At 40.4% G+C, this 22,711-nt stretch overlaps 1 protein-coding gene across 4 annotated transcripts in view; it reads right to left on the bottom strand.

Moving 5' to 3' along the window:
• ST18 (ST18 C2H2C-type zinc finger transcription factor) overlaps positions 1-4,734 on the bottom strand; it is a 59,625-nt gene extending 54,891 nt beyond the window's left edge. For 3 of the 4 annotated variants that reach the window (XM_054708382.1, XM_054708380.1, XM_054708381.1), the window contains exon 1: positions 4,539-4,731. In XM_054708382.1, coding sequence (XP_054564357.1) covers positions 4,539-4,719 — 181 coding nt within the window. In that variant the 5' untranslated portion in view covers positions 4,720-4,731. Of the gene's footprint in view, positions 1-4,538 lie in introns of all 4 variants that reach the window. The other variant, XM_054708379.1, reaches the window with a different exon arrangement.
• Between the last annotated feature and the right edge of the window lie 17,977 nt (positions 4,735-22,711).

The raw sequence follows: 22,711 nt of genomic DNA on the forward strand, positions 1-22,711 counted from the left end.
TGTTAGCTGGTTGTTCTTGGTGCAGGACCAGCTAGAGTCTGACAGTCACGGAGCCCATGACTGAGAACAGGCCCCAGTGCTGGTCTGCCTAGGACAGTCCACCGATTCCTCTTGTCCCAGGGTAACTGTTAGCATCACCCCCTTTCCTTCTCAGCAATGGCCCAGTGGGAATTTGGGGGGGAGGGAGGGGTGTGAGTGTGTGTGTGTGTGTGTGTGTGTGTGTGTGTGTGTGTGCGTGTGTCCCAGTCCAAACACACCAATGAAGGGTCCAGATTATCTGGTGACCTAACCCTTGCCCAGCTCAAGCTGTACTCCAGCGAGCACAGCACCCAGCACATACCAGGCTGTGAAATGACCAGACAATCCAGCAATGCTTCCTTTAGTGAATACTATGACAAAAAAGAGGAGGAGGAGGAGGAGGAGGAAGAGAAGAAGGAGGAACAGGAGGGGAGTGGGGGACGGGCAACACACAATAATCAGCTACCTTAAAGACTGATAAAGACACCAAGTGAAGTGCATTCTGTGTTAATAAGCATCTTTGGAGGGAAGAAAAGCACAGCCATCCAATGTGAGGGCTGTGGGCGAGGGTGTCTGAGCAGAAGACAATGAGCCTTTTTTGTCTCATTTAATTTTTTTTTATAAACATTGTCTCTGACAAGGACACTCAAAAATACATCTCCATCATCTTCCTTTCTGGTAATTATCTCCCTAAATCAACACTGGACTGCCAGGATCAAGTAAATATTGCCATAGTAACTAAAAGCATTTTTGGATGAAGGGAAGAATTTAGTCACAACACTAGCCCCTTTAAATAATGCTGATTATAGGGTGCAGTCTTTTGTTGGGATCTATTCAACATAAACTGAAAAATTTAACATTTTACTTCCTAGAAAAGAGACTGGATAAACAAGAACATAATGTTTGATAGGATGGTCTATCCTCTCCTGAATTCATATCAGAGGAACTCCAGGTTTAAATAATATATTAAACATAGTCTAAAATGCAAATGAAGTTTTTCTCAATATCACGGTTGGTGATTAAGAGAAAGTGTAAAGGGTTATGATAATTTTAAAGTATTATGAACTACAGAAAACAAATAAAAAGCATTTTCAGTGAATATGCTCAATTCATTGAACTATTCTCTCACTCCACTTAACTACCCACATGTGTACAATAATGATTTATAGACATTATACCTAATTATGCATATTTGGGCTGTGGTAGAGTGCTAACAAAAGCTCTAGAAAGCAACAATTACCTCTGTTGCTTAGCTACATAGTTTAAAATATTCCTATTAAGTGCAGATCACCAGAGAGGCGGGAGTGACAAAAATGCACATGTGCACGACAATGCACTTCGCTGTGCTGCTGCCAACCGCTAGCATTTTGGGTCATTTCCAGTTTACATAATTGCTTGGTTCAACTGTTTGTTATATGCTAAAAGAAAATATTTATTAATTATTCTTCAGAAAGAGAGGAGTCCTGCCGGCAGCCATGCCTGTGCGCATTGCGCACGAAGGTTTCCAGGGATGGCCTGAAAACCTGCAATCCAGCTTTCCTTGAATCCCTCTCTCCCTGGCTCTCACTGTCATTATAAGGCGGGGGGGGGGGGGGGGACGTTGAGCGAGCCTTTGAACCCTACAGATCTGTGACGAGACACTTGTTTCTCCTAGCTTTGTCACGGGCTGCCTGCCTCTTTATGCTAGTGTGTTTCTATTTCCCAGGGCGGCCTAGTGACTTATTTTGTGCTTTTGCCACTGAAATAACTAGGCGATTTCTGCCTTTAATATCAGAGGAACCTAGGTCTGATTATGGGCCTGGCGTGTATCTCTGTTCAAACTCTGACAGGTCCCTAACCTTTCTGATCCTGGCGTGCTCACTCACACAGTGAGGCACCGGTAGACATCACGGGGGAGCGCGTGGAAAGCAGGTGACACCCCACAGGTACTCAGTAAGGATGGCTCTCTTCCCCCTTCACTGGGTACCATTTTAGATGATAGTATAGGGGCCCTCCACAGAAGTGAGGTGGAGCTTGTTTAGCACATGGAGGGTACAGGGTGTAGTTTTGCCATTAAATGGATGCAAGCTCGTTATCTGAACTTCCAGGAGCACTTCTCCCTCTCTTTCAGCACCTGGACTGCCCTCCCGAAGACACAACGAGGCGCACACCTGGCCAGGTGAAAACCTTGGAGCACCAGCAGTCAAGGAGACGAGAGATGAGAAGCCCTTACACTGGGCCTGGGGACCAACTTAGCTCTCTTTCCTGCTGAGGGTAGTGGATAACTTGCTCAAAGGACTGAAGAAAACTTAGAGTTTCGCTCTTTTGACCAGAGATAGGAGCATCTGTGACCTGTCATTTCTGGAAATGTTGATCTAATGTTGCAGAAACTTTGCGCAGTCTGCTTTCTGAAGGTGGTCAGAGCTTGGGGAGAATTAGATGCTGAAGCATGGCTAGCTGGCTATTTTGCTTATTCTTCAATTGTTTCCTAATTATGTCCTTTTAAACATTGACAAGCTGCATTATCTTAAGTATTAAATCTCCTTGGTCCTTAATCATCATGTCTGTAAAATTCTGTCCATAATCATACACATGTCATTGTTGGGTTGGTTAAGTGATATAACTTATTTTCCAAGAATATAAATGGACACAGACATGGGGGGTGAGGTCATGCAAGGGGGGAGGCGGTTTTGAGGGGGTAATGTGGGGATAAGGACACATATGTAATACCTTAATCAATAAAGAAATTTTAAAAAAAATTTCTCCTAAAAAAAGAATATATTAAAAATTCAACAATAATGGCCACTACTTCTGGAATTTCAGCATATTCATTGTTATTAGTCGTGATTCTAGTACTAAATATAAAAAATAGGTAGTATTTGTGAACCTGCAAATAGATGTCCCTCAACACTTATAACTGAAATTTTAACTGAGTACATTTTGACAATATATTTTCTTGGTAAATACTAAGCATCTACAATGGTTACACCATTAGTGGGCAGATACAGTCCAAGTCCAACCACACTGATTCAAGGACTTTCTAAATTCTATCTGCAATTTTCATGAATCAACAAAAATCTAACCAACTCAAGGAAACAAACAAACAAAAAGTCAAAGATGATTATAATTTACAGATGATCCATGAGGCTTTAAGCCATATGTTAAACATAGGAAAGTCAGAAAATTTACTTAACCATCATCAAATCTGAATATAATTTTTTTTAAATACAGAATCTCAAACTACTTGTAAGCCAAGATTACTGGGGATCTATTGATTGTGATCTGAGATTTGTGCACACTCATCTTTCATATGCTTTTACATCTTTTCTGTTGACACCTATTGCTATTACTATATTTCTACATATAATAGATATTTATGATCTAACACTCTCATTGCCTTTGGTTTGTATAATATACTAGAGGCCTGATGCATGAAATTCAGCCCTGGCTTCGTCCGGAAGGACGTCCAGAATGTCATTCCACTGTTCGGTCTAATTAGCATATTAGCTCTTTATTATATAAGATACTTTTTTTTTTATATAACAACTCATTTGGTATATTTTGATTCCTATAAAGTCACATTTAGAAAAAAAACGTGTATTTGATTTAGAACACCTAATTTCATTTTCTAATAAGTCAAGCTTTAGATTCCTTTTTTTAAATATAATTTTTGAGATATTTTGCATGTCCTTTAACTTCAGCCTCATGCACAATGTGGTTGGTGGTATTCTGACTCCTGGAGGCACTGTGACTACCAGAGACCACTGGGAGTAACTGTGAACTGGGGACAAACATCCTAAAATTCTGAAATTGTAACCACATATAACTTGTAATGCACACAGCATTTAAGGAGTGAAGAATTGAATTCATGAATCATAATGTGTGCTTATAGGCAAATTAAAATGATTTTAGTTTGGAAATAATTTGGAAATATTGGGCACAGTAGTAAATTTTCTATATCATTTTTCTAGATGGAAATGCTAGACAGCCAACTTTATATCCTTCTGCAGTCCATTGCTATAAATATTTATTTTTTTAATGTTGAAAATATTAACGTTGCATTCCACCTTCATTGGTCCATGTTGTTATCACCAATTATATTTTGAGGGCTAAATAATACTATATACATATTTACAAAACAAAAATATGTTTTATTCATGTATATCAAATCTTAAATATCCTCAAGATTAAATCTGTCCTTTTATTTTGAAAGGTTTTTTCAGGCATTAGACATCTACCCTATTTGGGAGTCAAGGTATTCATCAGCTTTCAGGCTTAGTATCTTTTATATTCTTCAAAAAGAGGCACAGTCCAATCCTCAATTTTGAAAACGAACTCAGGGCAAGGCCTCCCCAATGCTTATCTTTAGACATCCCACAGTCACAGATAAAAATCAGCCCTCAACAAATGGATCCTACGTGAAATAAATATTTAATCTTGCTTCCAAATTCAAACACACAAGCTGTATGTATTCTACAGAAGCTAAGACTGAGTCTTCGGTGCCTGAGAGCAAATATAGAGTTTGGGCCCCTCCTTGCTACCTGTGGTCGGGTGAGCGTTGGTCCCCAGCAGGCCGTTGTCCTCCTCCGCCTCCGTCCTAGTATCAAGCCCCTCCTGGCCGTTCATGTTTGGGCTGTAATGTCTGGGCTTCATCAGCAGGGACTTTCTCTTATTGACAGGGACCCCCGAGGCCTGCTCTTCAGCTCTCCTCTTCTTTGCCATGGAGCAATCATATGCCACACTGCAGTGATTGAGGCAAATGAAGAACATGGTAAAAGAGTTTACTGCTATTTGCCTTTTGACGTTCATGCGTATGACTCCAAGTCTGTGGGAACTTGGGACTAAAAATTTAGAGTTTGTTGTTGGCATGAAAGAAAACAGCCCATCCACTGAATCGATTGTGGATTCTATTTTACTGCCTATCAAAAGAGTTTTTTAAAAATCATCCTTAATCCTGAGTAAGCGTATGTTAATCTGTGCTTTGCTTGGCACTACACTAAATACCCAGGGAAGGATGAAACAAGATTTGCACTGGTTTGCTAATCCTAAGAAACAGCTAATGTGAAAAATTACCACTGGATACAAAAAAAAACCCACATGTCCAATATGGATAAATTGCAAGGTTTTTCAATAGTTGTTTGCTACCCAAACTGCTTATCTCTGCCACAGTTGCACATCAAACTTGGGATGCCACATCTTGAGCTTTGACTCGAAAGAAAGGAGAATGAAAGGAGGGGACATTATGAACATTTAACTAGCCCATCTCCAGAAGACCCCTCACCCCAAAAAAGTGAAAAGATGCTATATGGCATTCTATTTTTTAATTCTCACCCTTTTAGCACACAGAACAAACACATAAAAGGAGGAGAAATAAGATTGGATTTCACAAAAATGGACAATTTATTCTTACTCCTAATCTCATACCATTTTATTTGAAAATGCTCCTGAGGGTGGCCCTTTCAAATAGATTTCCTGCATACAGCTCACTCAAATTTAATGTAGCTCACTCTACGCATTGAAGTTAAGATAAGCATTCTCTTGGCAAGATACAAGAAGACCAGAGGGTTCAGGCAACAGTGAGTCTCAAAGTAATATGTTATTCTTTACTCCATCACTAAAAAGCTGATGAAATGCTCAGTAATATTACTAAACAGACAAAGGCCTTAAGTTGTTCTCTCAGAAACATCAATGCAAAGATGGTGGCCCATTCATGAGGATTACTTGATTATAGTTATACATGAACCCTTGGATTTCAAAGAGTAGATTTAAAAAAAAAAAACACGCCAGGAGAAAAAATACTATTTCTTCTAGGGGGAAAAAAGATTCTGGAAGGAAAGATCACTTAAAAGGGTTAGAAATCTCTCAAAAATAGATTAAAATAGAAGAATTTAAAATTATTCTGAGGAAGAGAGGAAGAGAAGGGTATAGCGCCTAAATAAGCTAATGTGCTTGTGTAAAATTTCTCTTAGGAGCTCAAATTTAAATTGACCATGTACAGAAGATGGAGCAAAAGAGAATATAACCAGAGAGCAAACACGCGCCTTTCTAAGAAGACTGCAGCAAACAGAAACTTACGGGCCGGGACCTACCAATTTGTCAAAGAAAACAGCCTACAGATGTGGTTATGATAGAATGAGACCAAGCCCAGAGACACAGAACTACCCTGCCCCTTGCCTTCTTTGTCAAGGAGATTGACCTTTAAAGAAGGAGGGACAGAAAAAAACAAATCAAAGGGAATAAATTTCCTAGTTAGATAAAAAAAAAAAGAGTTCAAGAAGTTCCCTAAACAAGTCTCCTACATCAAGTGAATTTCCATCAAAGATACTCAGAAGAAATACAAGACCACTAAACCATTATCTCAACCTAAGAAGCTTTATAGAAAATGAAAGAGTCCTAAAAAATGTCACTCAGATATTAAAGCGGGGGGAAAAGTAGATTCTTAAAACCAATTTAAGCATAACAATGGAAAGAGGCTGAGAAAGCTTATGAAGATGAAGACATGTCAGTCCTGGAAATACGGATCAAGGAGACATGCGGTGGTCGGGATGGTTAAGAAGAACTGGTCAGTCAGGAAAATGTCGTTTTTCTTCGATGGTTGGGGTGATGAATGGGACTACACATCTACTACCTGTAACACCCTTACAAACGTGGTCTTGCTGACATTGTTACCTACACGTGCTTAGAAAGACAAATTACATTCCCCAAATCACACATCCGGTAAATGGTGGTGCTGATGTTTAAATCCCAGTCTGCGGGCCCCAAAGCTCAGGCTCCCTCCTGCGTGTTGCCAAATCAGAACAATGAACTTGGGTGATTTCCATATGCATGTGACAGTTGGGTGAAGTGGTGCCTGGATAAACCGGCCACCCCTCTAACCAGAAGGAAGCTGCCTGCCCCCGGGCATTGCCCCATGCTTAGGGTGCAGATGTCTCTGATGTCCATGAGCTCTCGGGGTGCTACTGACTTGCAGCAATGAAAAGCATGTTGCGAAATGTAATTAAGACCCCCAAAGTATCCAGAGATGGAGCAGTGGAATGAAACTAACGAGGTGACATTTAACGGCAATAAAACTCAAGATCAGTATTTTGGATCCAAATAATAACTGTGTCAAGGACGAAGAGGAAATACAAGGTTTTAGCAAAAGTACACATTGAACTGAAAATAACGCTATGGTATTTGATACACTGTGTATGACGTCCCTTTAAGTAATATTCGCTGTGCAATCTGTAACATATCTTTGAATCTTTTGGAAAACCAAATTCCTTATCCGTAGAACAAGGGTAACAATTTTTACATCACATGTTGTAGGTGGAAGGTAACATCTGGGCTGGTAAGAACAAAAATAGGACAAATCAGAGCTGGTCTGACTCCCCGATCCGTGCTCTTGGACTCCATCAACATCAGGCTGATGTTCCCACTCGGCAACAACGCACACTCTCCCCCCGACACACTGTGCGGATTTATGCGTGTTTGCCTGTCCATAAAGGCACTTTCCTCTTTTTACATATAATTTATATTTACATAAATTACATTAGATTTATACATAACATTTGCTTTAAATCTCACACTCTGTGCACTTCTCCACTGCAAAGTAGCCATGGCCCCCGACAGCATTTGGAGTTAAAATGAAAAGGCTTTATAATCAATATTACCCTTTGTGTGCGCATGGAAAATGGTCCCTTTCCCTAGTTTTCCCCGAGGGCACACTATTTTGGCTTTATTGTGACACTTCACTGTGACACTGCAATGAGGGAAAGCCATGCTTTACATGTCACTGAAAGAAATGCCACAAAATGCTAACATATCTTCTCAAGGTTGCCAGAAATAATTTCCACTGGGTTGTGTTTTCCCATCTGCAGAGCTCTGAAATGTTAAGGAAATAAATGAGCTCTATTATCTATATTTTTCTAGTAGATGAGAAAGAAAGAGAAAAAATACCCCTGCATTTATTGTTCTATTCAATCAAACTGTTGCTTTAAACATCCAGAGTCCTCCAGGGAACTTTATCAACGCACCAAATACCTTTCAATGCCACATTTCAAATCTATGGTTTTGATTTTATTAAAATATCTTTAACATATCTGCATTTTTACCCAAAGGAAGTGTTTGGTTACATATTTAATAAATGCTTCCATTTAGAAACTCAAATTCTAATTTGAAATCGTATTCCCTCTGATGACAACATATGACTGAATTTTTATTTAACAAATGACTGAGGAAAACAATAATTAGATAACATGAATGAAAAAGTCAGTGCTGGAAATATATTTAGAAATCAAATTCATTAACTTTTCAGATTCAGAAAAGAGTACAACAAATTAGGGAACTGTAACCCCCAACATTTGTCCATTAAGCTCTGGGCTCCAGAACAGTTTTCTAGTTTATTTTCCACAGTAATCAATTCTCAATGCAAGTTACCAGAAAATATGTAACACGTTAAAAAATGTAGCTTCAGCAATAGATATATTCTAACAACATTTCCCCAAAAGAATATAACAAAAATAATTTGGAAGTTATTAATCCCTGAGTCCAAAGAAATGATTTACATGCTCCAACATTTCCATGGAAATTTCATAGTGGGTATTCCTACTGATTTCTTCTATCTAGGCAGAATACTACAGACTCATGGAGAGGTACCAGAAAGTATAAACTTGAATTAAAAAGAAAATAAAAAGGTGTATGGTGATAGAAAAAGAAAAACTTAAACTATTATTTTTTCAGAGGCATGATTATGTTTGAGGAAAACCCAAAAGAATCTATAGATAAAACACTAAAATAAGGAGGTGAATTTAGTAAGGTCACTTTAGAAAATTATTTGCATTTCTATAAAGAAGCAATAAACATTAGAAATAATAATTTAAAAAATAAAACCATTTATACTATATAGAAATAAACACCTAGGAATAAATATAACAACATATGTATAAAGTGAATAGAAAACAAATAACATTTTGAGAAAATTAAAGACAAATAGAGAAATATAAAATATTCATGGAATAAAAGACCCAGTATTGTACAATTTGAATTCTCCCTAAACTTATCTTTTAGATTTAATACAGTCCCCAGAAAAAATCTCAAGAAGAATTTAGAAATTAACAAGTTAATTCTAAAATTTGTATGAAAATGAAAAGCCCCACGAATAGCAAAGATCATCTCAAAGAAGAATAAGACCAAAGTTGAAAGACTTGTAGTCTTGGACGTCAAAGTTTGTCATAAATCTGTAGTACTTAAGATGGGGTGTTATTGCAGCAAGCATCAACAAATAGACCAATGAGACCAAAGAGATAGATGTTCCATCTATTGGGTCCAGAAATAGCCTCACACGTTATGTGGTCAATTTAAGACAACGGTGTCATTTGGGAAAGAGTTGTTACTTTAATGAATAGCACCAGGTCAATAGGATATCTATCTGAAAAAAGCCTTGACTTCTACAGTATAGCAGATATAAGAAATAATTCCAGAAAAAGTATGGATTTAAAGCTGTTAAAAAAAAATGTGCAACAATATCCTCATTACCTTAGCGAAGATTATAAAAAGCACTAATTTCAAGGAAAAGACTAATTAGAATGGATTAAAATTAAAAACTGTCATTCACCAAATGATACCAGTAAGCAGTGCTTCCTATCAATATTCTGATTCTTGATCTGTTGACACAAGCATGTTTACATTGTGAAGATTCATTGAGCTCTACTCTTAGCATATGTACCTCCTTCCATTATACCCTTCAAAACAGCATTTTAGCCGAAACCGGTTTGGCTCAGTGGATAGAGCGTCGACCTGCGGACTGAAGGGTCCCGGGTTCGATTCCGGTCAAGGGCATGTACCTTGGTTGCGGGCACATCCCCGGTGGGGGGTGTGCAGGAGGCAGCTGGTCGATGTTTCTCTCTCATCGATGTTTCTAGCTCTCTATCCCTCTCCCTTCCTCTCTGTAAGAAATCAATAAAATATATTAAAAAAAAAAACAAACAGCATTTTAAAGACTAGTAAGAGTAAAAAAGTAAGCTGCCGAGTGGGAAAAGTTTCTTCTAACTCATATATACAGAATACTTTAAAAATCTTCCGGATAATTAAGAAAATGACAATCAACTTAAAAAGTAGCAAAAGCCATGGGCAGGCACATCACAAAAGAACTGATACGCAAATGATGAGGTGCTCAGGCTCTTTCATCTCCAGGGAAACGCAAAAAAAAAACAAAACATATATATATATATATATATATATATATATATATATATGCATTGGCTTCTTGGCTAATAAAGTAGGAATCCTAAGTGGGACCCTTTAAAACTTCTCCCTTCCCAGCACCAAAATATTAAATCTACAACATCATATTCTAGAAGGAATGGCAAAGGTTAGTGCCACCATTAAAACTTAGAAAATGCTTGGTGGGTGGTCCCTATCATTTTTCCACTAAATTTACAAGTGTGGACCCCAATGAGATTGATCCTGGTGATTAACAGTGGACTGCCACAAACTCAAACAAATAATAGTCCTTTCTGCTAGACCAAAATATGTGATGTTTACTTCAGCAGATTAACAGACTCAAGTATGTGTTTTGTAGTCACTAACAGGACAAATACGTTCTTTCCCATCGCTCGCAGAGAGCAGAATCAGGAGCAGTTAACACTCCAATAATAAGAAAAAAGAGTGGAGATCTATAGCCTTACTGAGGACTGTGCAAATTCTACTGCTCTCCGTCATAACACAGTCCACAGGGACCTGGAGAGCAGGACATCCCACAAAACATCATCGGCAAATTATGTTGATGACAGCATCTTAGTTGACCTATTACAGATTGGATTTGCTAAAAATTAAATGTGGTTGAATAAGAACAGCATCTTGACAACGCAGGTTAAATGCAATTATAAAATCAAGTTTAAAGTGACTCTTTTTCTTTAATTAATTAGTCAATCATCTGAGTACTATTTTTTACCTGAACTTGTATTCCTAACAATAAAATAAGAATGACAGCTGTGAAATTTTTATAATAATGAAGATAAAAATACTGTATTTTTGTTAGCATATGATAAGCCCATATACATTCACAAATACCTAGATTTAGAAGAAAATAAAATGTACCCCCCTTTAATTTCTCTTGCACAGTATTTTATAGAATTTTATATAGAAACTAGAGGCCCGATGCATGAAAATTTATGCAAGCATAGGCCTTCCTTTCCCCAGCTTCTGGCACCAGCTTCCCTCTGGCACCCGGGACCCAGGCTTCCCTCCTCCAGCTGCCTGCAGATACCTGGGACCCAGGCTGGCTTCCCTCCAGCCCAGCTTCATCAGGAAGGACATCTGGAATGACGTCTGGAAGATGTCCGGTCTAATTAGCATATTACCCTTTTATTATTATAGATTGTGCTGCCAGCAGAAACTTTGTTGGCATATTATGCTTGCAAAAATGGTTACATTTTTAAAAGCAAAAGATCAAGGTACTGCTTAAGTGGGGGGATTGGAAGGTGCTCCCCCTCCCCTCCCTCCTCCCTGGGCTGGGTCTACAGGACTGCACAGTCTGCCAGAGTCCCTCCTGCTTCCTATGGAAGAACCAGCCACATGGGCTCAGCTTTTTCCCGTCGGAAAAGGGGTTTTAAGCCCCAAACCTCAAACTTGAAAGGAAAAAATAAATCTTAAATACAAGTATCTTCAGGAACGACACAGAAAACCGTCATTCACCCTGCCATTTAGTCAGTCAACATCCTAGTTTATTTTGCCTGGCGAATAATAATACCAGTATGTCCTCTCCCTAAGTTTGCACCTGGTCTAGACTTTCTAGAGTTGTGTTTAGCGCAGTGCGAGGGCTTGCTAGAGGTCATGGAGAGTCTGGGGGGGTCACCTCGGCCCTGTGCAAGCGTTTTGTGCAGTGGGAGAAGCAGGACCCTTTCGTGCACACTCCTAACGAAAGAAGAAACAGCGAACTTCCTCATAAAACTTAGAGGTCAGAGTGAATTGCAGCCACTTACTAACGGGGACGAGAACTGTAAGGCTGTTGGAGAGAATGCAGAACCACTATCCAGGCGCTGGCGAAATTCCATTTCAAAAACTCGATTTCAGCCCTCGTTTTTGAATGGGGACATCAGAATCGAGTAAGTGATCGTGATTGTAAAGCACACATAGAAAAGGGACTGCTCTAAATTATTTCTGAACAAAAATGACAAAGGTGGTTAATATTTAATTTGTGATCATGTGAATAAGCTCCAGATCGTCTGAGTTAGAGAACTCCGAGGGGGAAAGGTTTATTGTGATCAACCGATAAGGGCATTATCTCTATCCTGCCATATCCAAATCTATCAAATATCAAGTTCTGGTTATGTGTATGATGCAGACACATCTTTATTAAGGAAAATGATCTCATCTATTCACACAGTAAAAATCATTAACTAATTAATGATGGGGGTTGGCCCTTCTTTGTTACTGTGGGTCAATCCCTCCCAGAAACACTCAAACCAGGGCCACATAAGTACCACTGAGTTAATGTAGTAGGGCTTGAAATCAACATCAGGAAGCACAAAGGTCTAATTAGTAGCGTAATGAATGAAGTATAGGTGTCCTTCTGTTCTCTAGTATGAACATGTTTTTTTCTTTTCCCCAAGATGTACAGACATGAACTCTTCCTAAGGAGAAGGCTCTGGGGGGTTATTGAGAATGACAGAGATTGGAGCTTAACCTAAGTTTAAACTTTTGATGTAAGAATTAAATGTCTTTTTCATGCAATAGATAACACTACCTTGCATATTAGAATATAATATGGTGGCTTCTTTCTCTTTGACATTTGCTGCTTGTAAGTGAAATTCGTGTATAAATAGTTTTTATCGGGTGTTATTCATATTTGTATTATTTCTTAGTGAGGAGAGTCATATTATATTTGTCATCTAGAACAGATTCTATTAATGTTGACCTTTTCATTATTCTCCAGTTTCTTTTTCTGATGATTTCTGTTATTTTCAGTATAGATATTTCTCAATGTTCAAAAGAATGTTTTCCCCAGCTTGAAGAAAGGCGGATCTATTATGAACAGTTAGAGTAGCAATTTGCAGGAGGAGGACAGGTAATACAAAAAGAGGGGAAGGTAAGAGAGGGAGGAAGTGTCTGAGGTGGAAGGGGTCAGAATGGAGGAAGGCAGGGAGATTAGGAAAAAGTGTGAGTGTGGTGGGTGTTTGGGGTGTTGAGGGGGAACTAGCAATGAACACTAAGAAGGTACAGTCCGTGTGGTGAAAGGAAATTGGGGAGCATGTTGTGTTGGGAGGCCACATTTCTTTGAAAATGACCACAGAGAGCGAGCCTGCCCGACTTGCCTTTCAGAAACTCAGAGCCGTGATCCCGCAGGACAGAAAGAAAGAAGGCTTTGTGTCGGCTTTCACCCCCAAGGACACAGGGGCCTTGGAGGCTCTGCAGCAATGACCATGAACACTTTGGGTGCCCAGGTGTCTCAAGCCTCTCTACTCACACGGGGGAGAGAGATGAAGAGCAGCCCCCAGGGGCATTTGCAATCATTTCCCTCCCCACGCTTCACTCCCTGGCCCTGAGTTTGAGTGAGTCCCTAGAGACACACTGTCTACTCCAACTCTGAGAAAAAAACCCACGTGTGCCTGTGGAAGAACCAGCCACACAGATGGAGTGAGCTCCCATGCCTCAGGCTGAGAACCACTGTGAGGATCTTTAAATAAAGCCCCCAAAGTATTCTTTCCTATCTACAGTCTCTGTATTTTGCTGTCTCCACCTCCAGTTTCTTCTGTGCTCACATATCCAGCCGTGGCTTTACTTTCTCATCTTGTGGCATCGGCCACTCCTGTCCACAGACTTACGTGGCTGATCCCTTCATACAAGCAAACCCAGGAAGGGCGTGATGCATTTCTATTCCAGTTTTGTTTTCTTTTCGGGACCGAAAATGACCAAATGAGATCAAGGGAGCGGTTAACAAAATTAAGAGAACCTCACTTTTCTACTTGATACTTTCAGGAAATATATTTGTAGAGGAAAACACTTATTGGCAGTAGGAAAATGAGTTAGAAATGATTGTAGCTAGAGGAGGCTGTTTTGTAGTTAAGGGGCCAGTGGAAGCTCTGTTAGCAAACCGTCTTGACTTTAAAGGGACAGAACTAGCGAAATAATCTAAGAATTTAGAAGCAAAAACTTGCAGTCCCTTTAAAGATGTTATAGAAAATCGATATATGAGAAATTCCTTTACAATGAACTACTAATTGCATTATTTATTCTCAAAACAAACACTGATAGACAATATAAAGTAAAATATTTCTCAAGGAGCATCATGTACTAGGGCCACAACTGAATAAATAGATTTCTTACTCTTAAAATGTTGACTGTGTCAAAAAAGGAAGAATTATATATGTTTAAAGTGTGGGGTTTGTTTTTTTAATAGTTTGCTCTTTTTTTATTGTTTTCTCAACTAAACTGTAAACTTAAAGGCAGGGACCTGCTTTCTTTGCATGAGTGGACAGATGGACGAAATGAATAATAAAATAGCTATGATTAAATGCAGTAAGTGCTTGATGACAGACAGGAAAAGGAGAGCTTTGGGTACACAACGGAGAAAAGTATCCATCAGGCTGGGAGGTCATGGGGAGAACGCGTGGAGGAGATGACATTAATCATCAGCCTTGAAGTATGAGAACAAATTCCAAATGGGGAAAGATGAAGGAAAGAATTTTGCCAGTATAGCCTGTAACAGAGTTGAGATGGAAAGAGCATTTTATAAAATGAAAAATATGAAATATCCTTATGTATGGATTTCCTGAAGAAAATAGTATGGTGATGAGATTGGAAGAACAAAATTTGGGGGGAGGGGGTTGCGTAGGAAAAAAAAAAATACTTTCTCTTTCAAGGAGAAGAATATAAATGAGAGAAAATATGCAAAGAAAAAAAACAAGTGAAAGGTAGCGAAAGAGAGGCTCAAAGGCAAAGATAAACTCAGGAGGTATTTATAATAATCCTACCTAATAAAAGGGTAATATGCAAATAACCATCACTCCGATACGCCCACGATTGGGCTGGTGGGAGGCTGGGGGGCGGGACTTGGGGTGGCCTATCCGGCCGTTGAGAAGATCAAGATGGCGGCGCCCAGTGCTCTTAGTTCGGGGGTCCCTGGGGAGATCGCCACCCAGGGGAGGCGAGGCCAGCTGCCCAGCGGCTCCCGGGGGTCCCTGGGGAGATCAGCAACCCGGGGCGGGGGGCCATGGCCGGACCGCCCAGCCGCTCCTGGGGGTCCCTGGGGCGATCGGCACCCCAGGGAGGTGAGGCAGGACCTGCCCAGCCGCTCCCGGGGTCCCTGGGAACATTGCATGCATGGGGTTGCTGAGACCCAGACCAGGCCTTTGGCCACAGATTCATAGCTTCGCAGAGACCTAGGGCAGGGATCTGCCTCATCTACAGAGAGACAGAGGTTCTGCAGTGCCCCCAAGATGTGGGTGGGCCAGCCAGGGATCAAGGGGCATGGAAGGACTCCTGGCAGAGGGGCAAGGACCCTCACCCCTGAGGCGGGGGTTGAGGGGTGGTGCCACCTCAGTGGAGGGGTGCTGCACTGCAGGGTACTGGACTGACTGATGTGATTCAGAGAAGCTCTCAGTGCTAACGGGCCTCGCTCAGGCGCCCTTCACACTTCAGAGGCAGTGACTCCTGCTCCTGCCTTGACCCAAAAGCAAGCCCGGGGTGCCCTGCCCCATGGCAGAGCATGCCTAGGCAGTGAGTGCGAAGCCTTCCACCTGCTCCGGAGAAGGGGGGGGGCAGTAAAGAATGGGGGGCAGGAGATGGGAAGAGGAAAGAATGTGGAGCATCCCCAATGAAGAGGTGCTTGAGAAAGAGGCTCAGAAGCCTGACTGGAAGGTTTGTTCTGTTTGCTGGGCCGCTGCCCTTTAGGAAGTGCAAAGAGCATGGCTCTGAGGGCTTCCTGTGTGCTCTGAGGGCTTTCTGAGTCAAGTTCCACAGCCAACTGGAACTGGCCTCAGTTTCCTGGTCTGTAAAATGGATGAAGCGTGTCCCAGTGCCTTCACTGAGCTTTGATGGCCAATTGAGATACTATATAGAGAAAATGAGGGAAGAAGTGAGAAAGAAAAGGAAGGACGAGCAACACAAAAGAAAGACTGAAAGGAACCTGTAAACCCATTGTCACTTAAATAGGGAATATAGTCAATAGTGTTGTAATGATGGTATGATGCCAGGTGGGTACTAGAAATATCGGGGAACATTTTGTAAAGTATATGATTGTCTAACCACTATTCTGTAACTAATATAAAACCTGAAACCAATACAAAATAATGTTGAATGTAAAGAAATGAAAATTGGAGTGAGATTTTTATAAATTTCAAATTTTAAATAAAAGCTGTAAAGGAAGGAAGGAGAGAATAAAAATAGTGTTTTTCATTTTACCACTTCATTAAAAAGACAGTTGTCTTTATATGTTGCTTTTATACTTTTCTAAGTCATTATCTTATTTTAATTTCCGGGCAACTTAAAGACAAGATAATTATTCCCTCCACTATTCAAAGAAAGGAAATCTTGATGTCTGGTCCTAATGATTCAATCGTCAAGCCCTTATTGTAAAACAGGGTTAGTAAAATTTTCTGTGCAGGGTCATATCTATACTAATAAAGCCTTGGGGGTGATCAGGCCAGCAGGGGAGAGTATTTGGGGGCAATCAGGCCTGCAGAGGAGCAGTTAGGGGGCAATCAGGCCAGCAAGGGAGCAGTTAGGGGGCAATCAGGCAGGTGGTGAGCGGTTAGGAGCCAGCGGTCCCGGATTGTGAGAGGGATGTCCAACTGCAGGTTTAGGCCCGATCGGGCCTAAACCTGCAGTTGGACATCCACCGAGGGGTCCCATATTAGAGAGGGTGCAAGCTGGATTGAGGGACACCCTCCCCAGTGCACAAATTTCGTGCACCGGGCCTCTAGTAAAAGCATAATATGCTAATTAGACCGGACATCCTCTGGACGATCTTCTGGACGAAGCCCGGGCTGTGAGGGAAGCCTGTGTTCTGGGTGCCAGAGGGAAGCCAGTGCTGACAGCCGGGGGAAATTCGTACTCTTGCACGAATTTCATGCATCGGGCCTCTAGTGTTTGAATAAAGCAAGAGGTTACATTGAGCTATGCTTTGAGATGGGGGAAGGGGATGGGGCATGGGACAGGGAGGTGAATTTAGAGGCCAGAACTGAAGGTGCTTTCTAGAAAAAAAGTTTCATTAGTCAAGAAGGTAGCAAGACTTGACTTTTGAACACTTCTCCAAGGTCACTCAGCTAGTCACTGATAGAGCCCCAGAACCCAGGCCTGCTATTACCCCATTGTTCACTCCACCACATGAACCAGTCAAAGTCTAAGTGAGGGTTTGCATTTAGAATTGTGAAAGTAACCCATTTTAAGAAAATATTAGAAGCTAAAGCACTCCATGACTTGGTTGTAGGGAGTTGATTTGTCAATATTGTGGGACATTTATTTCAGTTCACACTTTAAGCAAGAACAATATTATAATATATCAGAAATACTGTTCACAAACATATCATGTAAGTGAAATGGGACTTCAAATGATTATAGTTTACTTAAACAATAATAAGAAATGAAGTGTTTTGCTTGAGAATTAAAATTAATGCATTCCTTCAAGGAGGGTTGATGAGAAACAAGAAATAGTGTTAAATAATTTTGTGTTGAGTCAGAGATTTTCAAAGAGCACATTAGGATGAGAAGATACCAACCAAAACAACACTGTGAAGTGCTCAGCAGGTTGAAAGAAACCTCCGCATATTGGTTACCAATGCATCAAAGTAGCAAGACAGTCATGTGTCGTATGGAAGTTGACAGATTTTGGATTTTGTTTGAGAAAACAACTTTTCTGAGAACACACACATGGCTAGTCATCTATGGATGCATATAAAATGGTGTTTAAAGGTGTCCTTACATAAATTCTCTTTCTAATGAACTTTGAAAAGTATTTAAGAAAGATTTCATTGATTTCAAACACTTCCAAGAGGTCAAATCCAAGACTTGAAAAAGACCAAGGCTTGTGCTTTTTGCTATGCCACCGTCAAAACTGTTTGTTTGGGATCCTGCTACTCTTCATCAAATAGAAATGCAAGCAATCATTAACAAGAATTCAGAAATCAAGAAAATTCCAAAGAAACACCATTGAAAGTTAGCTTTCCCAAGTAAGTACTAAAAAACTAGCACTTCTCAAACTTGTATACACATGTCAATAGCCTACAGATCTGTTAAAATGCAGGTTCAATAGGTCTGGTGCGGCCCAAAAGTCTTCATTTCTAATAAGCTCCCACGGAATGCCGACCAGCTGATACTCTGAGTAGTCAGGCTCCGGAGTTATATTTGATCCTCAAGTTGGAAGTGATCTCTCCCTCTGAATGCTCATAACACCCACAGTGATGCTATTATATAATTCCTTGGGTTTATTACATGGACACCTTTAATTTCATCCCCACTGCAACACCTAGTACTACACTCTATAGAAGAAGGGTTGAGTGAACAAACATTGAAGGAAATATTCATTCCTCAATCAAGAGTGGCCAATTCTGCTATGTAAAAAGATTTATGTTACAAAAAATAAAAGCTAGATGGGTGAAAAAAATTATCTCTACGAGTGAACTCTGCAAACATGAACGCCACAGTGAAGTAAATTTTTGTGAGCAACCTGCAGTGGTGGCATTTTGTCAGTATTAGAAAATGTCTGATTTCCAGAAATATTAGTGCCTTAGACTCCTATAACTCATTGGTTAATATCCTCGTGATAGTATTTGATCACAGGAAAAAGGTAAAGTAAATAAAGCATATTGTTCTGATTCTTTTCTGAGAAATGCCATTCTGAATTTTTATTCATAAGCCTCATAGTATTTTTTTCTAAAATATACTTTAAGACACACTTTAAAACATAGGGAACATACAGGGAGTGCAACTTGGAGGTCTAAGATGACTTAATCATTCCAGAGAGATCGTTTTGTTTATTGTACTGTATTTACTAGGGTAAGAAAGTGTCTTAAAAATGTATTGGGGAGGCTTTTGACAAGAATGAAAATAAATAAAAAGTGTTTGTTCTTTAATAAGTGCATTCCATTAACTACAATGCTCTCACACATTTGTAGTGTGACATCGCCTGTTATAGCATTTAGCACTGAGTCTGCTATCGAGTGGGCCTGCAGTATGTGCCTACTGAGTGACCCGTTGACATAATACGCACTGTGTCTAATTGGATCCATCAAAGCTCACAGGATCGTCAGGACAAATGATATTATCCACATTTAACTCATGAGCCACGTTCGGGGCGGTTTGGGGCTTTCTACATGGTTTTTAACCACGTGACTGAACCAGAGGCAGCACTGGGTCGTCTGTGGTTGCCCCATGCCTTTCCGTAGCCCCTGCGGCAGAAGCACGGGAAAGCCGTTCAGGAGCTGGAATGTATCTTCTAATCAGAACAAAGGGGCTGGACTGGTGCAAGGACCTTCTTCCGATGCATGAGACCATGACCGATGCTAGTAGGTGCAATAGCGTGGGGATCAGATTAAGGATAACGGTAGCAAACGCAAAGATAATACAACGGTCACGATGTAGAAAGATGCCAAGAGAGCCTTCTAAACACCACCTGTAACCTGGATTGGGTTGGAGGAAAGACTGGGGAATGCTAATAAGAAATATGATTAAAGGTGGGCCTGTGGTTATAGATTGCTTTTCTAATGGTGATGGTAGTAGCTGACACAGAGGATAATAAGAAGATGAGAATGTCAGTATCAATTTTTATTAGCGTCATGAATAATATAGTGTATTTAAATTAGCTTCTTTTGGTTTAGTATTTTTGTAAGCGGTATCTCTAGAAGCAATAGCATGCTCAATGCAGTCTAAAAAGGAAAACTAAATAAAGTTGCCAATATTCTCTACAAAGTAGCCTTAACTTTCATACCGAGGAAAATATGTTACATTGCCTAAGATACTCAAATTTCAGACGCAAAAAGAAATTCTGGATTCTAAATCACCACAAACCTGAGGGAAAAAAATGGAGGAGCAAGTGTAGCCAATGAAGTTGTACAAAATTAAAAAGACACTAAAAATATAACCTAGCAAGTAAACTAGAACTTTTTTTCAAGAATTTACATAGAATGATCATTAGGGTCTGTATCTGGGGTCAATTTAAACCATTTCAGCAGCAACTTGGGACCTACTCAGCCTAAGCATGATCAATTCTGTTGAAAACAAGCAATTATAAAATTAACAGTAATCAGTAATTTTTACAAACTGGTTCTTATTCAAGAAAAAAGGGTGAATTAATTTGGTTTCTAAATTTTATCAGCAATTATCACCAGCTTTCTGAGTTGGTCTAATGACAAATTAGGTAACATTAAATATTTGATAAAAATAATTTTTAGGGAATTAGAACAATTTATTATTTTATTGTTTTATTATTTTTAATTAAAACATATTCTTTGTTTGAATTTCAGAAAATTAAGCTTTGAGAAACACACCATAAGTGTTAAAGCATCGAATTTCAAAATCCAGCTGAACCATTTCTTTTTTTTTATTTATATTCTAGGCAGGTACTATTAATTGTGTAGGACCGAAAGCATGGTTTGGAGTTGAGAAGCTGGTCTCTAAGTCAGAAGTCTGGATTACTTACTAGTGGTGAAATCTTGAACTATTTACATAAGCTATTTAGTTTCACTTTTTTCATCTGAAAATTGGAACTCTCATCTTTTTTTTCCCTTATAATGTTGTTGTGAGGATTAAATGACAATGCTCAAGAATGTCTGGCATACAATAAGATCACAATAAATATTAGTTCTATCCTATCTAATAAAAGAGTAATATGCAAATTGACCATCACTCCAACACACAAGATGGCTGCTCCCATGTGGTCAAAGATCCTGCCCCCATATGGACACAAGATGGCCACCACAAGATGGTCAGCAGGGGAGGGCAGTTGGGAGGGACCAGGCCTGCAGGGGAGGGCAGTTAGGGGTGACCAGGCTGGCAGAGGAGGGAAGTTGTGGGTGACCAGGCCTGCAGGGAAGGACAGTTGGGGAGGACCCAGGCCTGCAGTGGAGAGCAGTTGGGGGTGACCAGGCCTGCAGGGGAGGGCAGTTGGGAGTGACCAGGCCTGCAGGGGAGGGCAGTTAGGAGCAATCAGGCTGGCAGGGGAGCAGTTAGGCATCACTCAGGCTGGCAGGGGAGTGGTTAGGGGGTGATCAGGCTGGCAGGCAGAAGTGGTTAGGGGCAATCAGGAAGGCAGGCAAGCGAGCAGTTGGGAGCCAGCAGTCCTGGATTGTGAGAGGGATGTCCGACTGCCCGTTTAAACGGGCAGTCGGACATTCCTCGAGGGGTCCCAGATTGGAGAGGGTGCAGGCTGGGCTGAGGGACACCCCCTCTTCCGTGCACGAATTTCATGCACCGGGCCTCTAGTTATTATAATAAATGCTAATAAAGTAACTTAAATAGTAATTCCTATTTCTCCAGAAAGTTCTATTAAACATGTTTCCCCCTCCCCCACAAAGTTGCTTCTCTCTATGAATTCCTTCCTTTTTCTCTATGAATTATATATTTCTCCTTGGCCAAAGCACACACTCATTTGTTCAATATTCTCTTTTCTTTTTCATGTTATCATACAAGACACGTCACTCAAAAGGTCTCTCCCCTCCCCTCCGAATAATTGGAGTCTCTAAAAAAGACTCTGGCTGAAAACACAACCACTTCCACAGGCCAGTGGGCCATGGGCTCCTGGGCACCCAGTTTCTGTGGCAGACCAAGAGGAAACCGTTCCCTGTGATGGCAAACATCTCACCACCCACTTGGAGCCTTTGATCACGTAACCATCTTTTGATCATTCTACAGGGAACATAAAGTCTCCAAACAGACAGGACTTTTAAATGAGAACAGATTTTAAAAGCAAAAATTTAAGTGAGCCAGAAAACTCAATCTTTTCATTCTGTCTCAATGTGGGATATGCTATATGTTTTGCTCTCATAAAAAGTAGCTTATCATGTAAAATTCTCAATGATTAAATTGATAATGGAGGCAGGGACATGGATTCCCTACTAAAATATTTCCACAGCGAAGAGCGTTAGTGTGAAAGCATGTACTCAGTTCTGATGGATTTGTGTCCCACTAAATGGGTGAACCAAAACTGACAGAATGAATCCTGGGACAACAGAAGTAACTCGGCCCTTGCTTCGGGAAACCACAGAGCACAGGTGCCTGGAAAAATCACTATGTGAATTGTTAATGCATACATGATCAATTTCAATGTGGATCAGACACTGTTACATATCCTTCAGTTTCCAAACATTTCCCTGAGGAACACATACAGACCACTGTTGTTTTCACAAAAGTGGATTTGTTAGTGGGTCTGGGACTTTCTGGGATTGCCACAGTAAACCTAGAGGAGAGACAAGGTTCTAATCCTGTTCCTGACACAATTTCACTACAAAGTATCACCAGTACAGGAAACACATTGTCAGTATGTGTTTATTTTCAAATAGGTACTTAAAACAACCACACTAGCCTGGCTGGTGTGGCTCAGTGGTCGAGCATCAACCTATGAACCAGGAGGTCATGGTTCCATTCCCAATCAGGGCACCTGCCCAGGTTGTGGGCTCGATCCCCAGTAGGGGGCCTGCCGAAGGCTGACGATCAATGATTCTCTCTCATCACTGATGTTTCTGTCTCTCTCTCCCTCTCCCTTGCTCTCTGAAATCAATAAAAAATATATTTAAAATAA

The sequence above is a fragment of the Eptesicus fuscus genome, chromosome 19 (genome assembly GCF_027574615.1).
Source record: "Eptesicus fuscus isolate TK198812 chromosome 19, DD_ASM_mEF_20220401, whole genome shotgun sequence".
NCBI classification, from domain to species: domain Eukaryota; kingdom Metazoa; phylum Chordata; class Mammalia; order Chiroptera; family Vespertilionidae; genus Eptesicus; species Eptesicus fuscus.